This window comes from Phyllostomus discolor, chromosome 9, assembly GCF_004126475.2.
Source record: "Phyllostomus discolor isolate MPI-MPIP mPhyDis1 chromosome 9, mPhyDis1.pri.v3, whole genome shotgun sequence".
Classification (NCBI taxonomy): Eukaryota; Metazoa; Chordata; class Mammalia; order Chiroptera; family Phyllostomidae; genus Phyllostomus; species Phyllostomus discolor.
This window is the reverse complement of record NC_040911.2, coordinates 27,211,836-27,236,123: the sequence shown is the minus strand read 5'-3', so window position 1 is coordinate 27,236,123 and position 24,288 is coordinate 27,211,836. Positions and strand designations below refer to the sequence as shown.

At 47.0% G+C, this 24,288-nt stretch overlaps 1 protein-coding gene across 16 annotated transcripts in view; it reads left to right on the top strand.

Moving 5' to 3' along the window:
- FHOD3 (formin homology 2 domain containing 3) overlaps positions 1–24,288 on the top strand; it is a 428,661-nt gene that overhangs the window by 296,058 nt on the left and 108,315 nt on the right. For 5 of the 16 annotated variants that reach the window (XM_036009140.1, XM_036009138.1, XM_036009143.1 and 2 more), the window contains exons 11-13: positions 16,715–16,813; positions 19,687–20,028; positions 20,441–20,515. The exons of 6 other annotated variants lie outside the window; for them this stretch is intronic. In XM_036009140.1, coding sequence (XP_035865033.1) covers positions 16,715–16,813; positions 19,687–20,028; positions 20,441–20,515 — 516 coding nt within the window. The remainder of the gene's footprint in view (positions 1–16,714; positions 16,814–19,686; positions 20,029–20,440; positions 20,516–24,288) is intronic. 5 more of the 16 variants (XM_036009145.1, XM_036009146.1, XM_028524347.2 and 2 more) reach the window with 4 other exon arrangements.

Genomic DNA, 24,288 nt, shown 5'->3' with positions numbered 1-24,288 from the left:
TCCAAGTCTCTATATAGACTTAGGCCTGCTGGGCTACGTGCTTTAATTCCAAGGACTGATAAGACTCTACACTCCTATTGCTTTGCTTTGGCTACTGAAGAAATAGAAACCAAGTCTCACCAAGCACTTACCAAATAAGACAGGAGTTTATTGGTCATCTGCCACCTAAAAGTCACCTTTTGTGACTATGTGGGTTTCATCTTTGTTACTTAAATTTACAGATTTGGTTGGAAGGAAAAAAATATTGGCACTTTCATTTTTTCCCCCAAGAACACTTATTTTTAGCATCTAATCAGCAGAAGAACCAGCATCTCTGGCTTAAGTTGTAATAGTATGTCGTCTTAGGACTGACGAGTCCTCGAGGTCCAGTAGCCCTGAGCAGGAGCCCTTCCTGTGCCCTCCAGGCTCCGGCGCTCCCCTCCCCAAGGCCCCCCATTCTGTCGTTGTGTGCTTCTGCTGGTTAGGAACTGACCTCAATTTGCTCCGTAATGTTATAGCTCTGTTATTGGCTTAACATTCTATTTCCTCGTAATGCTTTCCTGCTTATCCTGGTTCTTACCTCTGTCAGCGCACACCAGGCCTTGTTCCCGCTCTGAAGTCACCCTGTCTGAGAATGCGCGTTTCGTGGGACTTCACAGGTGCACTTTAAATTTCATCCTGTTGATTTCCACACAGTGTTCCAGCCCATAGAGGACTCTTCGAGCTTCATTCATTCACTGAGGTTGGCAGTTGTGCCATCTGGTGTTCAGCCACGCGTGTTTTTAACACACGGAAGAGCGACCTGGCAGGCTGTAGATGATGACAATGGGTTGGGAGCGGGAAGTGCACACTGCTGCCTCGTGCCTCCAAGACAAGGGTCAGAAACTTCCTCCGTCGAGGGCCAGGCAGTAAATGTGTCAAACTGTGCAGGCCAGACAGTGTCTGCTGCCCCTGCTCAGCTGAATCCTGCCGCTGTAGCACGAGGGCAGCCGGGGCCGACAGGTACACAAATGAGCAGGACTGCATTGCAACGCCACTCACTTTATGGGTGCTGAGATGGGAACGTTACACGTCATGAAACATTCTTTCAAATTTTTTCGCAACCATTTCAAAATGCGAAGACCATCCTTAGCTGCCAGGCTGTATGAAAGCAGGTGGTGGGCCAGGTTTGGCCTTCAGGCTGTAGTTTGTGACCCGCTGTCCTGAGCGGCTGGGTTGCTCGAGGGAAGTTAGGAGAAAAATGGTCTGGAGTTGGCAAAGGGGAGTATGAGGGGTCTGTGAGAAGAACCCATCATGCCACGTGAGGGGGTGGTAGGGAATGGCGTCCTTAAGTTCAGGGTTCGAACAAGGAATATTCCATGAAGAGAGCCTGGCTGCAGGGGGTTTTGCTGATGGCTGCTCATGAGTTCCCCCAGCTCAGTGGAATATGGAGGGGCTGGAGAAGGCAGGAGATGAGTCAGACAAGGGGACTTACAGAGCCAGCTGGGAGGAAAGGATCTGGTCGTGATGCTGGGAAGGGTTGGGCTGCTCGGGGAGGTGGAGGCAGGCTGGGATCAGCCTTGGGGACCCTGTAAGGCAGGGGTGCGGGACCACAGGTAATTTTGTCCCTGAGGAGACATTTGGCAGTGTCTCCACACATATTTGGAAGTCATAACAGGGGTGGGGAGTGCTATTGGCATCTGGCTGCTGGAGTCCGGGGATGATAGTAAACATTCTGCACCGCCCGGGACGGCCCCCTGCAACAAAGGATTATCTGTTCTAAAAATGTCAGTAACACTGACTCTGGGAACCCCCCCTTAGGGGCAGGCAGGTAATTGGTTGTAATTTTTATCTCCTTCTTAGGATGATGCCAAGATTAGAAGTGTTTGGGCTATTGGAAGGAGGATCGCTTTCTTACAAGCACGTGGGTCTACCTTAAATGCTCATGTTTATGAGTCAAAATTTACTTATTTTTCAGAGAATATAATTCTCAAATTTCTAGGCTACTACATGGATAGTACAGCAGGTCCTTTTGTTTTTGTTTTAACTCCATTTAGTGAAGTTTTTGCAGCAGAAATTCTCAGGGAATATGCTGAACTCTCTTGGGGAACCCAAGGCTGGACTAAATCTCTTGCTTTTCTCAGTAACCGCCATGCCCCAGATATTGCTCCAATCGGCTTCACATTCATCACATTCCATAAACTGATAACAGACTATGACACAGCATAAAACAAAATGGCATGATGGAACAATGGTTATGTAACTGACGGCGTGCTCTTCTACAGCCAGGCTCAGGCGCCTGGGTGGAGGAATAGGAACACAAGGGACAAGCTCATTGGAGCTACCTCTGCCCACCCAGTGTTCACAGATGATCAAGTGGAATTGAGAAGGAATGATCAGCGTTCTCCTCTTCGCTCGTGGCATTGTCAGCCAGTGGTCAAGAAGTAGAAATGTTAAATTCAAGTATTGGTATTTTATCCTGTAGGTTAGATTAGGGGAAAAATAAAGGGGAAAACGCTCACTATATGTTAACACAGAAATATTCCTTCTAACGAATTCAACGTGACAAGGAAGTAAACAGGATGACAGGGAGGCAAGGACTAAACTTGCACTTGGAAGGGACTGGACCCAGAATACCCGTCTCTTCAGCAGCAGAGAGAAGATGTGGTCTGGCCCCAGCTGGACCTAGAGAAGGGAACACCAGGAGGGACCGTGCCCGGGTGGGCTGTGGGCCATGGGTACAGACCAGGTAGGTCATACCCAGCCCACCCCTGTTGCGGGGACAAGGAGTGTGCCTGGCAGGGTTTGGTGTGGGGGTGGAGTACAGACACCAGCCTCAGAAGCCTCGTCTGTGCCAGCTGGAAGAGCAGGCCATGGCTCCCAGGGAGCAGAGGAGCACTCGGTTTGTGCAGGTCCTCACCGGCATGGCCTTTGGGGCCCCTGTGGTATAGGACACGGAAGGGGTTTTGGCGCATGGGCGAGGGTGCCTGGCTTCGCCCCAGTAGCCGTGTGTCAACTTAGAGATGGCCTCTGGCATAGATCAGGTACTGAGTAAATAGCAACATTTTGTATTTTCAAATAAAAACAATATAGGATTTAAGGATGTGGGACCAACTATTTGACATAAAATGGAAACCGTTGAATCATACGACCCGAGGATGAAGATACACACAACAACCGCTGTAACAGCAGCTACCTCTACTGGGCACCGAAGTATTGTCCAGGCATTATCCCAAGAACCTCAGAGCACTAAATCCATTCTGCACCAGTACCCCATGTGGTAGGTACTGTTATTATCTCCACATGACAGAAGAAGAAACTGAGGCATGGGGACTTAAAGTGACTTGTCCAGAGTCCCACAGCTGATACACGGCAGAGCTAGCTTTAGAATTCAGATGGACCCTGTCCTTTACCAGTGTATTAAATGACCAATTTTTCACCTCTGTGATTCTGTAGATATAAAACAAACATACTGGGTACTTGGCATTAGTAAGTAATTAGTGAATGCATATTGCCAACTTTTTATATTATTAATTTTAGGTTTTCTATGTCAGCACATTAAGAAAATTATTGCTTAGTGTTCCATTGTATGGAAATACCTTCACTCAGTTTGCTATGGTACCACACTTGCTGTAGTGAACACACACACATTCATGCACATGTCAGCATCCTTCTGGGGAGAGTCTTAGAAATGGAGTTATAGATCAAAGGACCCAGACATACTGAATACTGATATCACCACTCTGCTCTCTGAAAAGGCTAATCCGGTTTGCTGTCCCACCAACAGTATGACTGACTATTTTCCCACACCAGCACCCACACTGGATGGTTAGAGTTTTTAAAACGTTTTGTAATTCTGAAAAGTGAAATGTGCCTCGGTATTTTAATTTGCATTTTTTATTGCTAGCTACTCTTTGTTTTTAATATGAAAATTTTCAGATATAAAAAGCAGAGAGAACATAAGTATTGACAACTATGTCACAAATATTTTCTTCCTGTCTTCCAAATATCTTTTAATTTAATTTAGGGTATCTCTTGAGGTATGCATAAAATATATTGCTATAGTGTCCAATTTGTGACTTTTTCCTGTGTGGCTTTAAGGTGTCATGCTCTCTCAGGACAGTGTGTCCTCTTTCTAACTATCACCTCTCTGTGGTGTCCTGGGAGAATGCTTTGAAATTCTTCTTTCGATATCTTGGACCCAAGTAGTTGGAGCGCTAGTGATAGCAGGAACCAGCATTTCTGGAGCACTTACTTGGTGCTGGCTCTTGTGCTAAGCAATTTTACACAAATTGAAAATCCCATGAAGTAGGTGGTAGTATCTTCCCCAATTTATAGATGAGGAAACTGAGGCACAGAGAGGTAAAAGAACTTGCCTTGAACCTCGAAGGTGGGGAATGGCCCAGCTGGATTTGAACCCAGACAGTCCTGGTGCAGAGCCTGTGCTCAGAACCACACGTTCTTGGAGCTCGTCTCTGAACCTGTAGAATGTTTTCAGTGGTGACAAGTTTTTTCTCTTTTGAGGATGAATTAGATCCATTGAGAAAGTGAAACATCACTCAAAGCAAATGTTTACTGGAGCTTGGTAATCCTAATGAGCTGTGTTGTCTGCAGTCGCTGTTTGATTCCTATCCTGAAGTAACCATCCTGATTTGCTTGTTTTTCTCATAAATTGGCACTGCAGACAGTTCCTAAAGAGGAGCTCCGAAAATGTCAGAGCAGTAATTGCCAAATTGGAACAAGCCTTCCCCGTTAATCCTAATGAACCAGCCATTATCTCAGTGATGGGGTAAGGAAAGAAGGTGTACAGACAGAAACCCAGGGTTGACAGGACGCCACAGCTACTGTCAGTTACAGGAGGCCACACTGCCCTCACCTTCAGGAGGCACTCACATGGTGCACACCAATCAGTGACCCAGTGGGTGGTGGAAAGGGGTGAGCCAAGCCTGAGGGTTGGTTAAGCCTCAGGGATGAGAGCCAGAGGGAGGTGATTGGAAAGGGTAGTGTTTTCTGTTTTCCTGTAGGAGTAGGAAAAGGAGTTGGCATCTCTCCACCAGTTGCAGGAACCAGTGGGCAAGTGGGGCAGCCTCGTTATGGGCCTGTGTGGTGTGGGTGAGCTCATTTTCCTGCATCTTGACAGGAAGGAGGTGAGTTTGGATGCTGAGTTTAGGCAGTGTGTTGCTCTCTGGTCTGTCTCAGATCTTGTCCACAGGACTTCTTTGCCAGGGGTTACAGGATTCATTCACCTGTTAGCTGCGGCGTATATAGCAGAAATAGAGAGAGACCCCCTAGCTCTGTCTTGGAAGCAGCTGGCAATGAGCAATGGATGTGCAAGCAGAAACCATTGCGAGACTAGTAGGTGTTACATAGTTGGTGTTAACCTGCAAAATTTGTGCCTCTGGTGACCTGCTCAGTATTGGCTCCTGGAGGTTTGGCCAAACACAGTAGAGCCGCTGAGGTTGCCGACAGTACAGGCATGGTCTTCACAGCCAACGTCCCCACTTCCTTGCCAGGCTGGGCCTGGGCGTCAGTCACCTCCACTGCAAATTCAGGCTGATGGGGCCTCTTTAATAAGGGGGATGGGTTAAGAGAGGCAGCCCAAATGCCTGCTTAGCTCAGTGTTGTTATTATCGTTGCTCCATGCCCTGGAGCTGTCCCGGATATTGTTCTAATAAAGAAGGTAATTGTTAAATAAATACAGAGAGGACCTGGAGAGGAGAGGCTGTGCACTGGCATAAACACATAGAGGATTTCACAACCACCAGATTAACAACCACCAGCACCATGAGCGACAAGTAGCTACTTGGGAAGATTTATCTGATGGTAAATGATTCATTATAAATGGATTCTCCCACAAGGGATGTGACCTCCTGAGGCAGGTGTGATTGGAATACAGCCAGTGGCTCAGATGTATCATTTAGTGTCCAAGAAACTCTGGTTCTCTGAGTATTGAATAAAGAAGAGACAGAAGGGGAGAGGGCCGGGGGACAAAGGGGAGTGAGCCTGGAGCTTGGACAGCCTCCACCAAGAAAAGGCAGTGGCATCGAGGCATGCGGAGGAAGAAGTCACTTTATAAAGCCTCGTCTGATTTCTGGGGTGGGACTCCTGGTTTCTCAAAGATTTCACTGTGACCAGATCGTACATTTCTTGGCAGGGGGTGGGGGTGGGGAGTGGGGTTGGACTTTGCTGAATTGAATTTGAGGGTCTTTCTAGATTTTGAAGAAATGGCAAATTTTATCCTTAAAACTTAACAGGGCTACCGATGAATGTAAGTGAGGAAGTGAGGTCAGGTTTGTGTTTCAGCAAGACCTCTCTGGGAGCGGCGTGCGGAGTGCATGGGAGACAGCAGGCAGTAAGCAGTCCAGGGACAGGTGGAGAGGGCCCGACGCAGTCAGTGGCAGGGAGGATGACAAGTGGGGGCAGGTGATGAGACTCAGGACGACATTTGCAGGAACGTGACTGGATGGTATGATGGGGGAGAGGAAGGAGTCTAGGAGATTCCCACGCAGCCACTGTCCCAGGGTCGTGGGTGGCTATAAGGACACTCAGCAAAGCTTTGGGCGTTTTAAGTGTGAGGGGTCCGTGGTCATTGGACAGGCACTTCTGCAACTAAGGTACATGTAGGTGAGGGTTGAAGCTTCGGCTTAGAGGCCATAACCCAGGGACAACAAACTGAGTGAGTAAAGAAAAAAACAACAACAGATAAAGCCCTAGAAAGGAAAGTGGAGAATCATCATCTTGTGAAACGCTGAAACCAAGAAGTTCACTTATTTTCCAGGTCAGTGAACCTTGAAATTGGTTGTCTGCAAGTGTGGATGTTTCTGAAGCTAGAGCAGCCTTCCTTAGTGTGATGTGTCAGGAAGAGACAGGCCATTCACCGTGGGAGGGCTGGTGCACACACTTCAAAGAGAAGGAAAGGTTCTTGTTTCTAGTTAAGTCTTGGGGAATTTTCTTCTTTCATGGTCAAGCCCATTTGCCCTGACCTGTGCACAGGCCACACTTCATATAACACCCACCTTTCCGTCTGTGTTCTGAAGGCTCGCAATCCTTCCTGGAAGGTCTTGGTTTAACTGGGCAGTTCTTGAAGATACAGGTGCTTCTGGAGAGTGAGCATCTCTCTTTACGTCCCCTGCAATTCCCAGAATCCCTTTGGAAATGGAGCAGAGGCTTTCAAATGATTCCTAAGCTGAGCGGGTTGAACCCAGTCATGGAACAAGGACTGGGGTTATTTGTGTTTGACGAGAGTCTGTGGAGGGAGCCTGGTAGTAACTGTTCCCTGAGGAAGGGTTAACGAACAGGGGAACAGAACCCTGGAAGTCTAGGTTGAAGAGGCCAGATCTGACAGGGCAGAAAAGGAAGAGAGGGTGGAAGTGATGCTGGGGAAGCACCTTGCAAGGTTGCCCTTTGGGAATGGGCTTTAGAAATGGAAGAGGACAGGCCCAAAGGAAGAGAGCCTGGACCTCACATCCGCGTTGTCTCACACCAAGTGCTTGGCAAACCGACAGCAGTCACAGGGACATCGCGTCCATGTTGAAAAAATATTTATTCCCGAGTGGGGCAATGTTTATGGTTTGGAAACTGATCAGAGTTAGCATGGGCTGTAGTCGCGGTTCTAATATGTCTTGTCGTCAACTCTCCTTCTAGTAGAATGGGACCTCGGTGGGATGGGCAGGGGGTGAGAGCTGGTAGGCTCCCTGTGTGCATGAATGCAGTGCAAAGAAGCATAATGTTCAGGAAAGAATCTGAAAGGAGAAAGAATTAATGGCTTCTTTCAGCCCTTAAATAGAAGAGACATTTTCTTTTTCCAGCCACAAAGAAATGATCTTAGCAGAGATAGCAGAGCATGGTGGTTAGGAGCTTGAATGTGGAGTTGGATCACCTGGGTTCAAATCCTAGCTTACTAGCTGTGTGACTCTGGGGGAATTGCTTAACCTTTCTGTGCTTCAACTCCTCTTCAGTGAAGCAGGTAATCATAGTACCTACCTCAGCAGTTCCTATGAAGATAGAAGGAGTGAACCCTGTAAAGTGCTTAGCATCAGAGTACCCGGCACAGAGTTTGCTAAATAAATAGAATAATGGGTGACTGTAGGCCTCCCAGTAGAGCCTGCTTTTCCTGTAGAGATCCTTGGGAGGCAGAGCCAAGCAAAGAAGAGCAAAGCCTGCCCCTTGCCCTTGCAGAGTGACCCACAGAACGCAAGGAGGCCTGGGCACATTTGGACAGGTATTTGCGACCTAAATGCCTTTTAATCATCCTCACACAGCGTGCTTCCCCAAAGTACAAAACTCAGTAAGGAATTCAGAGGCAATTATATCACACCTCAGGAATACTCCATTGCAGTATTCACATTGCCCCAGAGAAATAATTTCATTCCTGAGGTTTTATTTTTCCAGCTCTGTGGTTCTGGTTTTATAAACATGAGATTAAAAATCGACTAGAGATGGGCCCTCACAAGGAAGAGGCCGGTCGGGACCTGCTGTGTGCGAGCATCCTCTCCCAGAGGTCTGGGGACTGTGGGCTGAGGCAGGGAGGGAGTCGTGGCTGCGTGCCAACGGCAGGCCTTCCGAAATGAAGGGAATGCCAACTTAACTGGACTCGAGCAGATATCTTTCTTTGTTTATATATTTTTCACCTATAACAAGTTTTGTAAAACTGCCTTTGAATTATGAGGATAAATGATTTTGATCAGGAATTAGGAAAAAACGGTGAAACAAAGGCGAAATGCCTTTATGTTTGTAAGACCATGGCCGAGACTCAGGTGCACGTCCCCAACGTCCGTCAGTAGATGAGCAAGCCGGCACGTTCCTGGAAGACGAGCCCAGTCCTGAGCTTGTTGCTTCACAGAAGCTTACTCTGATAGACTACCTAGTATTAGCATTTTATGAACGTGGATATTATGGTCACTGCCTTGCATTTATCGAGGCACGAATACTAGCTCATGAACTAAAGGAGGACAAAACCATATTCATTCATTCATTAGTCATCCAACTTATATTGTCTTGTGCCTGCCACATTCTAGGTTCTAGGATACAGTGGTAAACATGACCTTATGAATCTCCCAGCCTCGTGAGACAGTGCACACATAAATATTGTAGCAAGTAAGCAGGTGTAGCTTTGGAAGAGTACTTTTGAAGGGAGCAAACAGGGCTGCATGGTAGAGAGTAACAGGGATACAAAGACACGCCCTTGAGGAGAACTTACAGATGTGTCAAGGACATGTGCAGGGACTGTCATTGCAGCATCACTTGCAACAGCAAAGAACTGGGGAATGGCTACATAAGTAGAACATAGGTAGCCACGAGATGGAAAGCCACCAGCATTAAGAAATGCACGATATCAGAAGTACCAGCATACTTGTCACATCAGTTGCTACAGTAAAAGATTGCAGGATAATATGTCTATTTTTTTTAACCTGGAAATTGATCCACCAAATTTATAACAGTGGTTACCTTCAGTAAAAGGAGACTTAGTTTTTATCAGTAATATTACACTTTTTTTCAAAGGGAGTGTGGCTTCTCATAAATATTAATTTTAAAAGATTCTTTATAAAAGAGGATAGTGGGGTGGGGGTAACCCAGGAAGGCTTCTCAGGAGTCCTAAAGGATGAAGAGAGCTGCCTGGGCAGATGGAAAGCCTTGTGCAGTGGCAGAGGGGGGAGAAGGCATGATGCACCCACGTGATTCATGGGTGTCTCAAGAGGCAAGGTTACAGAGTGTGGAGGGGGATGTAGAGGTGGAACACAGATGAGATGAGGTTATACAGTAAGCAGGTCAAGTCATGCAGGGTCTTGGAAGCCATAGCACGGAGTCTGGCTGTCGTTTGGCGTGCCGTACTGGACTGTGTGTATTTGAATGGATGCCCGTCTGCCTGCCAGGGATCAGGCTAGAGGTGAAGGGGAGTGGAAACAGGAATACTTGTTGGTTGCTATTGATTTCAAACTACTGACAAACATTGGTAGCTTGGACTAGAACAGTTATTCTCAACCCAGTGGAGTATCTAAAATAACTCAGTCCACACCCAAAAATAGCTGAATATAGTTTCCGAGGGTAGGGTCTAAGTGTTCCCATTTTCAAATAACGTATCACAAGGGTGAGGATTGTTAATTAGGCTGGAGGTTGCTATTGACTGGAGTCATGTGGAGAGTTTAAGGCGTGAGTTGGAGAGTCAGCAGGGCTTGTCTCTGGGTCTCCCAGGACCACCCTTCTGGACCGGGCTGAGCCCCAAACTGTTTGGGACACTGTGGAAACAGTGTGAGTGTCCCGGGCAACACACGGGCCTGAGACATGTGTCCCGTTCCTTTGGTGGTGGTCTCTGTAGACAGTCCTGGCTCTTTGCTGCTTTTTCCCCCTCTTCCAATCATGTCCATTTTATAGAATTCATTCTTCATTGGCATCTACACCAGGAGGTGGTCAGTGAAGTAGAAAGCAAAAGCTACCCAAACGAGTCCATGTGGTTACTGTTGGTAAGTTGGAGCATGACTCGAGGGGTAGAAAATAGAAAGTGAGGTTGTTGGGAAGAACCCCGGCTGAAATATAAGATTTGGGGTTTATTTCTAGATGTCAATTATCTGTACTTTATTACCATATTAAGAGTTGACTGTGGTGTGTCGCAGTCCGGGGCATCCGAAAAGGCAGTTAGAGTTTTAGAATCAAACCGAGTCAGGAGTTAGAAGGATATCCCTGCGCACTAACACTCTGACACATGGCTGGCTTCCTCACGGTGGGGCACGTGTGACATCCGCTGCTTAAACACTCGCATATTGTGTCTCCTTCTGACCAGGAATCCTTCACTCTTTAGTGTCTTTCCCTTCCCATTTGTGAAAACATAAGACAGAACGTGTGTAAGAAGTGCCGTGACTCGAAGCACTTAGAAATGAGCTTGATTGGACAACACGTTAGACAAGTGACTGAACAACTTCTAGAGATGGGAGCGCCTGGCCAAGGCCACACAGTCTTGTCTCTTCAGCCGTCGCAGACCGGCAGTGCTGGAGGCTCCTGTGCAGCTCCACTTTACCTTACGGGTGAGATGAGAGAGCCCCAGGGTCTCAGGATGGAGGAGCCACCCCAGACGCAGGGCAGGGCTGTTGTCTCCTCTGGAGGCCGCCTGGTGAGCTCCCGGCCTGAGGCTGCACGTGGCGTCCTTGCTGCTTCCTGGAGTTCCCAGAGAATTCCAGTCCGTGTTCATCCTAGTTTCTGTTCCCCTCTCTGAGACCTCTCAGGGACAGTTAAACTGATTTACTAGTATCTCTGGCTTAGCATAAAGATTTTTTAACACATAAAATCAAAGTACATACAAAAGAAAGAAAGTAGGGAGACATCGCATGGTCCTTAGCTGTCACTGGATTGATTTGTTTCCCACGTGTATAAATCTGCAAGTCGGCTACAGATTGTGTCCCCCCCCCTGCCCCCCCGCCACTGATGTTTATACCCACAGACTGGAATTCCATATTAAACTACTCCATGTTTTCAGCAGAAAGAATGTGCTGGATCCATTAGTATTCCATTCTAAAACAAAATAGCAAAATAACGGCTTATTTATTAGAGTTCTGTTTTGGGGTATATTTAGTATCCATGGCCTGGACTTTATACTCCTTCTAAAATGTGCGTGCTGCAGGGACAATAAATACTTTCCTGTCTAACTTTGGGTTCTCACCATGGAAACATCCGAGCAACAGCTGGGCTCTGTGAGATGTCTTTTCATTCTCTTGGCTGGCAAAACTCTTTGGAGGGAAACTTTTTCTTTGGTGGATAACAAAAGTCTGTTTTCGAATGAAGTCACTGCTTCAGTTGGTCAGATATATGTCTTAACTGATTAAGCTCACTAATTGGAAATTTGTAAATCCTACCTTGGACCCTTGGTAACCTACAAACATCCTTAAAGCGAACAGAAAGTGTGAGTCACTGCGAGGCCAAGTTCAAACTCCAGTTCAAGTGCCCTCTAACACACAGTGATGTCTATGAAGCCCAAAGGGGCACTTTCTCTGTCATAAATCTAACAGAATATTTCTATGAAATGTTTTTTTCATCTCATTATGATCTGTTCTATGTGTTTTACAGAACTAAATGGAACATTTAAAATGTGTGGATCTTATCTAAACCCTAATGCAGAACTTTCTAGCTACTGGTAGTTGCTTATGTCGAGACTGATCACGTCAGGGCCACTAGGCAGGTCTGGAGTGACGGGGGCCCTGGGCAGGTCTCCTGGGGGCCACACACGGCTTTGTCCTTTCTTCCAGCAGGCTGTGCAGATGGTATTTTCTTGTCCATGCTGTGTGAGAGGAGGAGTGAGAAACAGGGCTTAGGAGACTATTGCTTAGAAGGAGCAGTGCAGTGATGACAGTGTGATAAACCCAGTTTAGGGTCTGATCCCGTTTCATGGGGTAGCCTGCATGGTGGGAAGGATGCTGGCCTGGACATGAGCGGACCAGAATTCTCACTGGCAAGTTATGTGACCTTGCCCTCTCTGGACCTCATCTTTCCTGTGTGGGGGGAGATCTCTGAGGTCGTCTCTCAGTTCTTGCCAGTCTTGCGCTTTGACCATCCATGCAAGTTTCTCCATGATGAACACCACGCTGGGTCCTCGGTGCCAAAGGACAGAAACAAGCAGCAAGAACGTACTGACGTCCTGGGGCGGGGTTGGGGGGTTGGCCACTAGAGAAACAGAGGAGGAGGAGTCAGACTGGGCAGGGAGAAGGAGTCCTGCAAGGATGGGAGCTGAAATGCGCTGGCTATAGCTTACATAGGTCAATAAACCGATGAAGACTGGGCGTGGAGGTTCGTGAGGGGAGAGTGGGACGTGACATTGGAGAGCTGATTGGGGGTTAGAGTGCTATGTGGGCAAGTTGGACTCGATCCTAAAGTTAGTAGATGTGTGTGAGCCAGAGAGTGCCGTGCCAAATCCCGTCTTGTCGTCTCCGGTCAATTTCTGTTTGGCCTTCTGAGTTTTGCTCCAACAGCGCCGTGGACGTCTTTCTCAGTCGAATCATTTCCTGGTGGGATTCGTTGTTTAGTGTCTTTCTCTCTAGTGGACCTGGGAACTCCAAGGGTGGGAACCTCTTTTAAACACTCCACCCAAGCCTCTTGCACATAATAAATGCCCAATAAATATTTGTTAGCTAAAGGGAGAGAGGGCTCTTGCCCCATAGTTACACCTCTTTGCTTTTAAACTTTTTTTGTTTTGTTACTCTCTAGGGGAAATCTCTGCACCTTTGCTCAACTTTGCTGTGAACCTAAGTCTTCTCTAAAAAAATAAAATCTATTTTAAAAATTCTAATTGTTCAGAATTAGATTAATGGTTCATGATACATTGTCATCATTGGTCCTGTCTTCATTTATAGATCTTTATATAAAATGTACATATTAATATACAGAACATCAGTGAGACCGTGGCCTAGCTAAAAAACCCAGAGCATTACCCCTAAGTCACATTTATCTGTGTACTTCCAATCTGGTCTCCCATCTCTGGACCTGGGTACCCAGCATACTTAAATATTGATTATCATTAATTTGTGGGTTTATTATTTGTTTTTAGTATTATCAGATATTTGTATAACCAAACACTGTATTATACAATTTTTCCTTTTTTAAACTTTATAAGAAGTATATCACATTTCTTCTTACACTTGTTTTCTTCATTTCATATCATGCTTCTCATGTTCACCCATATTGTCACATGAAGCTGAAGGTCATCCATTTTCACTGCTTGGAATCTATTTTTTCTTTTTCCTGTTGGTGCACATTGGGGTTGTATCCAGTTTTTTGACAATTATATGGTTTCTGCAAGTATTCCTAGACTCACATTTTGGTGCACGTGTGCTTCAGTATTTCCAGGCAGGGTTTCTCAGCTTCGGTGCTAGTGACACTTTGGACTAAGTGCTGCTTTGCTGTGGAGGGCTGTCTTTTGCCTTGTGGGACACAGCTTCTAAATCGGCAGACTGTGCGCTTCTTGCTGTTCCTACATAAAAAGTGTGGGACTGTGTGTTGTAAAAAGGAAGACACCTGATGAGTTCAGAATAGGCCTATGTCCTAGAATAAGTCTCTATCATTCAAAACCAGCAAAATACCCCTAGAGGTATTTGAAAGTCAAGTGTCAAAGATCCCAGAATTCCTCTGCACAAATATAAACAAAGTGATACTTTAAGAGAAAATTCAACTAGGGAAAAAGCAAAATTATCTGAACTAATTCTTTACTTTTAAATATTATCACATAAAATAACATCCTGTTTGACTAATTTCATCAGAGGATGAAACTAAGTAAAATCCAGCATAGAAAGTCCTGTACCCTTCAGAAGGGTATTTCCTTCTCCACTCATCTGGGTTATAGGACAAGGCCAGTGCTATGACCATAGGGCATCCTGGAAGTGGTCCCTCCCAGTCTGCCTTTGGTCCTGCCCCGCCACTCATGAGAGCAGAGCTATGATACATGCAAGCTATGGAAAGATTGTTGCAGGATCAGATGCTGAGCCTAAAATGGAAACAGGCTGGGATGTAGCTCAGGATCGCTGCCTTCAAACATCTGTGGGGCAACTACACGTGCAGGGAAGGGGATAAAAAAGACCAGCTTCCACAGGGGGAAGTTATAAAAGGGGAGTGTTGCTGTCAGGGCTGTAGAATTGCTTTGCAGTGCTGTGTCCCCTTCCTTAACCAACCAAGCAGAGTTCTGAGTAGCCACTGGTGGAGATGTTAGAGATTTTCTTAACAGGGCCTGAAAGACCGTGATGCTGATGATCACTAACAGCTGAACCAAGCTGGTTTGTTCACTGTGTGTCCCACTCTTTCAAAGCACTTTACATAGTAAGCACGGTCTCCTGGGAGGCAGGCGCTGCTGGTACCCAATATGAGGTGAGGGAAGTGGGGCTCAGGGTAGCACCCTAGTAAGTGATGGAGCTGGAGTGCAGCCCAGCAGCCTGGCTCCAAGCCTCTCCTCTCCAGCGGACTTTGCTCCTGACTTTACCACCTGGGGAAGCAAGTGAAGTCAAGTCATTTTGGAGGGAGAGGCTTGGTGTTTTGTTTCAAAGAGGAGAGACCTGTTGGATGGCAGGGTGGAGATCTGTGGGTTCTGAGTAGACCGAGAGAAATAACATTGGCAAATTCCAGATCAAGCTGAGGGAACATGGCCTCAGGCTGAAGATTGTGGGCGTAGTTTTTAACTGAGCAGTACCTGATTACCATCAACAGTATATGGGATAACTAAATGGTGGCATATTTAAATAAGTGAATGCTATACAGCAATGAGAATGAATGATATTCAAGTACATACAATGGTGTAGATGAATCTTACAATTGTAATATTAAACCAAAGAAGCTGGACACAGTATAATTCCTTTTAGATGGGGAAGAAAAACATGCAAAGCTAACCTATGCTCTTCAAAGTAGGGGCGGGAAGCAATCAGAAGGGAGGGTAAAGGGGTGCTCTTTCTGTGGATGAATCTGTTTTGTGAAGCTTCAGTGATTTGTGAACTTTTCCATTATCTTATACATCAGTAAAAAGAAAAATGACCACTGATGGTCAATGAGACAAAAAGTTAAACATCTCGACAAGGTGAACGTGGTGGATTCATAAACCCTGAAGGGAAGAGGGAGCTGGCGGCATTCAGAACGTAGAGGATGGGCAGTATGAGGTTGCAGAAGAGACTTGGGTGTGTGGGGGCTTGTGGTCAGGGGGTAGGAAGTTTGGATATAGAATTTCCAAGGTGGGCTAGTTCTGCATCATGGTGAGGAGGACCGATGTGTGAGGGGCTGATGTGGAAAAAGGTAAACATCACTGGAGTTCAAGCGTCTCGATTGTTTTGTCAGGGCATTTAGAAGCACACGTGGCCTTGGGTAGGTATCTCATGTGGACAGTGACATAAATCAGGTGTTTGCAGGATTTAGAGGCCAAAGGAGGGTGATGCTTCAGTTATTAAAGTCTGTAATAGTTTCACCACTAGGGCAAACCCCAGGTTAAACTATCTTCAGCAAAAATGGGAATTTATCACCTTCCATTAGTAAAAGGCTAGAATGGAACCTCAAAAGTACTGGATCGAGGTGTTAAAATTGTCATGGGGACTGCTTCCCTGCAGCTTCCCTTCAGCTCTGCCTTTCTTGGGTCGGTTTCACTCACAGGCAGCCTTCCCCACCAGGCTCCAGACTCGGGGTGGCCTTACAGCTGCAGCCTCTCCTGAAGGCACCAGGGGAAACCCCAGGGGTGGCATGGGTTGACCCCACCTAGACCATGAGCACACCCTCGAAGTGGAGGTGGACCAGCCTCCCTTCCTTCCCCTGTGAATCACGTTCACTGAGAACGAAGAAGTGGCAGCAAAAACCTTGTGGCCACTGTGGAGGTTGGTGCTGTATGGCTGGACCCTCAGTGGCTTCTAACCAGCAGCGGTGCAATGAAGAGGTGAGGACCCGGCTTGCTGCAGGAGCTGGGCGTCACCCAGCATCCACTGCATGACTGTGTGTGGAGGAGGAAAACCACATGAGAGTCCTGCCCAGGGCCAGAAGCTGCTCGGAGTCCCAGCTGGGGGCAAGGCAGCGGCATGCAGCCAAACTGACAAAGAAATTTGGCCTGTGCCAGGTTGTTGTATCTGCACCCCACATTTAAATTTCCCCATCTCAGAACTGTCTTCTTCCTTTCTCCTAACAGATTGAATGTGCTCTTTTCATTTCAGCCAGCTGGATTTCTTTTTTTGCTCCATCTTCCTGTTTGTCTGTAATGCTTATCTCGCTTTTCCATCTTGTCTCTGTGTGCGTTTCTCTTCTCTTGGCCTTGTCTCAGGGATGAGGAGGAGGTGGAGGAGGAAGAGGAGCAGCCAGTCACGGAGCCCAATTCAGAGGAAGAGAGAGAGGACGATGCCCCGTGTCAGGGCAAGGACAGGTACCGAGGGCTGGACCCACCCAGGCCCCCACTAAAAGCCCAAGGCTCCTTCCTAACGAATAGTTGGCAGCCACCTCTCAGCAGTCTCCTCCCTTCCTCACTGGCTCCCACTGGCACACCTTTACAGACCCTATACACATGGCCACAGAATGACTAATTTGTAGGAATCACTGAGCACGTTTTCATTAGAGAACTTGAGTTTTTACTCAAACGCTGCCTTTCTAACCATGCTTTCTGGAAAACTCACCCACTGGCTTTTCTTTGCACCGTTCCCTCCCTCACTAAGTACTTTAGTTCCGTCAGACGGACAGAAAATTTTAACCATTTCAGCCTTTCAGTGAGAGTGATTATGCATGTTTCCTTCTTCCTACTAATTTTACCTGTGCAATATCAGCTAAACTGTGTGGGTAACTACTGTGTGAATGACGCAAGTTTGTTTGTTTTTTATTCACATGGGCAAGAATACTTTTTACCTACTACAGTGTAGAAAAATTCCCCAGTATTTATTTTTATGCCCAGAACAACTAACATGGCTCCACGGCCCTTTGGAGAGTTCGCTGCTCTCTGACCCTCTCTGAGGGGCACTCTTTTTGCCTTCAGACAGTGGGACAGGCCCAGGCCCCTTGCAGACGGCTTTCAATTTCGTGGGTGTTTTCCCCAGATGATGTCTATATGAAGAGTAAAAACTGATCATGGCTAGTTTGTGATTATTTCTGAATATGATTTTCTGATATTCAAACATAACTCTAAATTGGTTTCCTTGACTTGATTGCACATTGACATTTTTACTGTTAGTCTTTCCCACAAATACGCAACATCAAAAGACTCTTGGATGAATTAGGATAAAAATCTTACTTACCAAGCTCAAAGTCAATGTGATTCTTTGCTGCTGTGGCCTCATTCTCCAGGTCACTAGCACAAGTCAAAGCCCTCAAATAGGCTCGTTTGACATGCCGAGATGCCCACCACTCCCAGGGGTCAGGGATCCTCTGTGAACTGGTAAACTAGTGACTGCTTCCCTGCTTGGGAAGTCTCTGGGAAGAAGCCAGCAGGTGTGGAGAATGGAAAGGAATGGCAAGGTGACAGAGAGTGAGCCATACATTTCACAATGAGAGGGCGAGAAGGGTCAGCATTCACCAGGCTCCTTGCCCATCCTGAGAGCCCTGCTTGGGATAGTGACTTCTTAGTCAGGGGTGCTCTGGGGAGGGCGGAGATTTAACTGACAGTCCCACCTGAAGCAGAAAACTTGCCACAGGAAATATGGAGACCCTCAATGAATACACGGGCATGGCTCCATATGTGCTGAAATGTTCACATTCTGCCCCCCACTGCTCCCCCATACACACAAGCCTTTCAACCCTCAGCGACTCACACAGTCAGTCAGCACCTGTGGACCAGACAGAAGAATCCAGCCAGAATGGGCAGCTTTCAGAGGCATCCCTACTGACATTGTGCCACCTTTGCACACAGGTAGATGGTGGTTGTCCTGCCCTCTGCAGTGTTTTTGACTACAGTGCTGGAGGGTGTTCTTGATCAGAGACGACGTCAGGTTTCTCAGTTTTAGGAAATGAAGGTGTGCATTCTCAACAGCAGGGCTCGATCTTGACAGTACCCGTGGTATCCATTAACATTGATATGGACGTTATTGGTTCCCTGGTGTACACCCATGTGACTTTCAAGTGGTGGGAAAGATTCTGCTTACTTTGTGGGTTTGGTGTCTTCTGTCCCTGTACTCCTGCTGGCTGCTTCTTTGTGTGCCCCCACCATGCAGACCCTCCACGTGTACTTGCTGTGTGTGCTCACCACGTGTGTTCACCATGTGTGCCAGGCCTGTGCCGAGCACATCAGTGTGGTCTCATCTCCCATCAGGCCGAGAAAGTGTGTGTCCCTGCCCTTATATGTAGGTGGAGCTTGGAATTTGAGGTAGGAGAGAAAACAGCTCGCATCGCCTCCCCAAATGGGCATGGCTGGGAGGCGGGTTCTCTGGGAGAGGGGCCTTGGTTTTGGAAAATCCAGTTTTACATACATTCTCAGGTTATGAAGGTGTGCATCAAAGTATCTAAATGGTCGGAATCCAGTCCTCTGAGGGTGGCGTGTTTTTATAACCGTCACTGTGGCAGCAGGAGGCTGGCCTACAGGAGGCATCCAGGGCCCAAAGGTAGAGGGGGCCCCGGGGAAGTGTGAAAAGGGCCAGATGCGTTCTCCTTAGGCTGGCCCCTCCTGCCTGGCTCTTCAAATTCCTTGCTGGCATCTCTTTTCATTTTCTCTTATCAAAGATGATGGGGGGGGTAGGATTGAGTGTAGGAGGTAGGGGTGGGTGGGCTGGGGCATAGCAGTGGGGGTGAAATGAGGACAACTGTAGCTAAACAACAATAAAAAAAAGAAAGAAAGAACTGAAAGCAGTGAGTATAGGGCTGTGGGATGTCATTGCCTCAAGGCTGGACTTTTTAGGAAGCAGACAGATATTCTGTTTGACTTAGACAAGGAAGTGAAGTTCAAATTGTGGAGCTTCCAGTGCCCACACAGCCAGTGGAGGGAAACTCAGGGGGCTGAAGGGTGGGTGCAGAACACCCTTTGGGGTTCCATTAAATCCCCTCCCAAAGGCCTTGGTATGCCCATAGGCCATGTGGGTCTTACCTCCCAGATGGGCAAGCCCAGAGCACCAGACTCCTGGGCAAGCCAAGCTTCCGGCCATGGGCTTTTATGCTGCTGCAGGTCAGGAAGCACAGCTGGATTCCGAACTACGTGGCCATAACAGTAGTGGGTTTTACATGTTTTTTCTTCTTTCCTAACCTTTGCCCCCTCTCTCCTGAATCTCTTTTCTTCCCCTCCTTTCCTTCCCTTCCCTTCCACTCTTCCTCCTGCTGAGCCAGCAGCGAGGCCAGCCCTGCCTCAGAGCAGAACCCCAATGGACAGGGGAGTCCAGCCCTCCTCTCTGCCTCCAGTGCCCCGTCGCAGGGAAAGCAGCTTCCAGCCAGCACTGCAGGGGGGAGCCCCTGGGGCAGCGGGTCCCCCAGACCCGCCCTGCTGCCCCACCCCACCCCTGCCTCAGCAGCTCGGACCTCCTCCACCACACCTGGCCGCCCGAAGGCATCACCGACCATAGAAAAGCTGCCCTATGTGCCCCACAGCCCCTTCCACCTCTTCTCCTATGACTTTGAGGATTCGCCCTTATCCACCAAGGAGAAGGAAGCCGAGGCCCAGAAGGAAAACAGGTAGATCCAGCCCACAGGGAGGCCTGCGTGAGGTTAACCCGGGGAAGGCAACACAGCCTGTTCGGGGCATCGTGCATCTCATCTTCTGCTGTGTGTGTGGATTCCAGGGACAGCAGGGTCCAGTCGTGGCTTCAACTAACTCCCTGACCACTAACCAAATATTTACCAGGAGTTAGGCAAGATGCACAAGGAAGTTGTCATCTGCTCAAATTAAGGGGCTCTTTGGTCATAATACAATTACTAAAAATGGATTTTAAGTGTACGGTTTTAAGAATTTGCATGGTCTGACATAATTTATACGTCTCGCACCCATCTGTCTGGCACAGGGTCTTTTCTGACCTGCAGAACTAAGCAGAGTGCTTAGCGGTCTTTCCCTGCCACGTTTTGAGGGGGGTGTTCCTTCCTTTAACAGTTGCTCTGATTCCCTCCATCTGAGCGCACATCCTGCCTCCGAGCCTTACAACTTCAGGTCCTTCTCTTCTAATAGGTGGGTGTCTTCACTTTCTTTCCCTTGTCTGTCTATGGCTTCCCGTTTTTATTCTAATGTGTGGATTTTTCCTTCAAAGATTGCTCAGAGCTTCCCACAAGATGGCAAACAATGGCAGGTTGAATCACTTCATGGACATGAATACAATGACATTATTTGCAGTGTGAACTCTTCAATCGTTCGGATACAAATTGGAGAGGAGGGCAGGGGAAGGAGATGTGTAACTCAACACTGCACAGGGAATTCTCAGCAGTGCTTGACTGTTGCCTGGATTAGAAACTCCTGCAGAGCTGGGAGTGGGGAACAGAGGGGTGTCTATTTTGAGCAATCAGTTATCCAAAATCAATAATTGTTACACTGATGGCCACTCCCATCTTGGAGTAAAAATAATCGCTAACGTTTATGGAGCATGTATTAAGAGCCAGGCCCTTGTACTGTCCATGAAATTAGTGCTTTAAAGTATCATTTAGCCCTTAGTAAGTAGGTTCTATTACTCACCCTTATTTACAGAAGAGGAAACTGAGGCAAAGCGAGGGTAGGTAAGTGTGGAGTGAGTTCCACGCAGGCAGTCTGCTCTAAAGTCCAGTCCTAATCTGCACCTGATGTAGGCCTCTCTCTGAGGCCGTCCGTCAGCCTCTGTCCTACATGGACACGTGTACGCAGTGAGTCCCGATCCCAGGCCTTGACCCCAGCTGCTCCCTGCCAGGGGTTCCTGGTCAGTAAGACTTCCTGGGGGACCCTCAGCCTGGGTGGCCTGCCCAATAGTATACCTCATTTTGAGTGAAGCCTTCCAGGACCAGGGCCTGGGGGGCAGCTCTTTCATACCACAAAACGCCCAGTCCAGTGGGTGGCAGCCTGTCCATCTGGTAAATAGAAGAATGAATTTAGAACTGTGGTCATCAACCGTTTTCGTTTACCTTCAACCTAAAAGAAGTTTGAAACTTCCCTCAAAGTTACAAGTAGCCTGTCTAGGGGTGTTCTTTCTTTCTCTCTCTCTCCCCTTCCTTCCTTCCTTCCTTCCTTCCTTCCTTCCTTCCTTTCTTTCTTTCTTTCCTCTTTTTGTTTTTTTCCATAAGCTTACATAGTTGTAAAGGGTGTAATTTGTCTATTGTATATGTGCTCTAAATTTATTTTTGTCAAAACTGTGGGGCTTTGGATTTAACTGATTAAATCACGGGAAACACTTCCATATGCCTAACGGGACTGTCAGAAAATGTCTGACTTCATGTTTCAGTTCAAATGAGCCACTATGCTCCCTGTGACAACTGTCTCCCTCTGGGGCCTGACCGACGGGCAGGCGGGCGAGTAGGCAGAGATGGTACCTGAGACCTGGCTCTGAGTTCATCTCTGGGTGAACAAAGCACCGCCTTCTTCCTCCTAAGTGTTTCTTAAGGAATTTGCTCCAAAGCGATGCTTTCCTATATCATTCCTTTGCCTGGCACCCTAGAGACTGTATAGCTCTAAGTGGTGTCCCACACAGATTTAACCTGGGTGAAAATGTTCATCCCCCCCACCCCCCCGAAAGTGGAAGGCAGTTGTGGAAGGGAAAGCAGGAAAGGAGAATTGGGAGAGCCTAGGGTGGCCATGGGCAGATCCATTTTAAGAAAGCAGATACGAACTTGAAGATCTGAAAATTCATGTCCTCCTGTTTCCAGAATGGCCTTGTGTACCTCCCGGAGTCTGTGAGCTGCAAGCACTTTGCCAGTCTCTTCCAGACTTGAAATTCTAGGATTGCTGTGGTCTTTCCCACAATTTCTGTGGATCACCTCCAACCTGGCTCCCATGCCCTCTAAGAACAGTCTCTATGCACAAGTTAAGAGCTGTCCACTTCACTGGAACAAACTATCTCAATGACCTCATCTTCCCCAGCAGGGTGGTGGTAGCTCATGAGAGCAATCCAGGACTTTCTGGTGATGGTCTTACAGCCTCCGATGGGGCTTTTGTGGGACCCGGGCTCCTCGAACTTGGTCTCCAGGTTTCACTACTATTTATAGCCCTTGGGGGATGGGAGCAATAGAAACATATGGATTGCTGGATTGAATATATGTGGAAATTGCGAAACGCAGGCACATGTTTGTGAATGAGGATTGGCTTAGATTTAACTGAGAAAAGTTTACAATTTTTAAATATTTGACAGGAATTTGAATACTGTCTAAATATTGTTTGTTCCCATTAATTTTCTGATGGCCACTCGCTGTGGTTTTTGCGGGCCTGTCCAGCCACAGACTTGACTGATCAGTGGATGGCTACAATTAAATGAATAGTTCTAGAGACCAACCAGTTAGTCATTAATAACAATAACAACAACAACAAACAACAACAACAACAATAATAAACAACTGAATAGAGACTTGCATGATCCAGTATGTTTCTCTGAAACTGAGAAGCAAAACGACAGAGTGTGTAGTATTTGAATTCATTGCTCAGCCATTGGAAAAGCCAAGGAAGGGGGAAAAAACACTGTGCTTGTCTTATTTCCATAGCATCGTTTAAACACCATTTTGGTAGAGTACTCCTACTACAACATCCCACCAGATGCGCACTTTTGGTGGGAAGGGAATTGATTCAACGGTGTGGGATAACAAGACCAGAGTTCAGGCCACTGTGACGCAGCGGGAAGCCTGAGGACCCGGCTCCTGCTGGCGGCCTCCTTGCTCCTCTCCCTCTTCTTCACGCCTGAGTTTTTCTTCATCCTTCTTGAGTCTTCCTTCCTTTCTATGTTCTTCTCACCCTTTGCTTCCCTGCCTTCTCCATGGCCTGTGGTTTGGGCATCTCCTTGAAAAATGAAACCAACACTCAGAGAAACAGTTAACCAGTTGGACACGTAGAGTGTTGGGCTTTTCAAGAAAACAGAGAATAAATGCCAGGAACCAAGCCCCATGAAGGTGGCATGGTCACAGAGAAGGACGATGGCATCATACTGTGTGGCCTGAGTGCCCCCCCACCCCCGCCTGCTTGGTGCAGGGCCTGGTGCCGAGCACAGGCCTCACATGTGATCCTGAACAAACAGAGAAACGGCCCAGCCCATGAGACTTAACACCACAGGCTAGACTTGGGGAAATGGAAATATCCTACTTCTCATTGTAATAATGTAATTTATTAGGAAAACTGACATTTTATCTCTGTTCCACCTTTTTAAAAATAGATCTGTTTTGTATACTCTTTTCCTACACATAATGTTTGACCTTTAAGGATTTTTTTTATACAGGTGTGATCAAACTTGGTATATATTATTACATCCTGATGTTTTAATTCAGCATATATATATATATCCTGATGTTTAATTATGCTGAATTATACATATATATGCTGAATTAAACATCGGAATATAATATAAACATTTTCCGTGTTATCACTTACAAAACTGGCAATGATTTCTAATCATTGCATAATATTCCATTCTTACATGTTAGGTGATTGGGTAGTTTACAGGTTTTCACTGTGACCTGAATAATGCTCCAGTGAGTATCTCCCTGCATGACATGTTCTGTATATAAATAACCAAAAGGTCATGATAACTTCCCCAAAGTAGACTTACTCTATCAAAGGATAGCTACTCCTGACTAGTGGAGGGGAAGGAGCTGGCCTGCCCTGGGGCTGAGCAGACCCAGAGGCACAGTTCCCTGAAGCTTGTTATTCGTAATTCATCACCAGTGTCCGCCTCCAGGCAGGGGCTCAAATAATGATTTCTTTTCTGGGAATATTCTGAGTGACCATGGCTCCGTGGCTGAATAAAACTGCTAAAGGACCTTTATTCTGCAAAACAAAGAAAA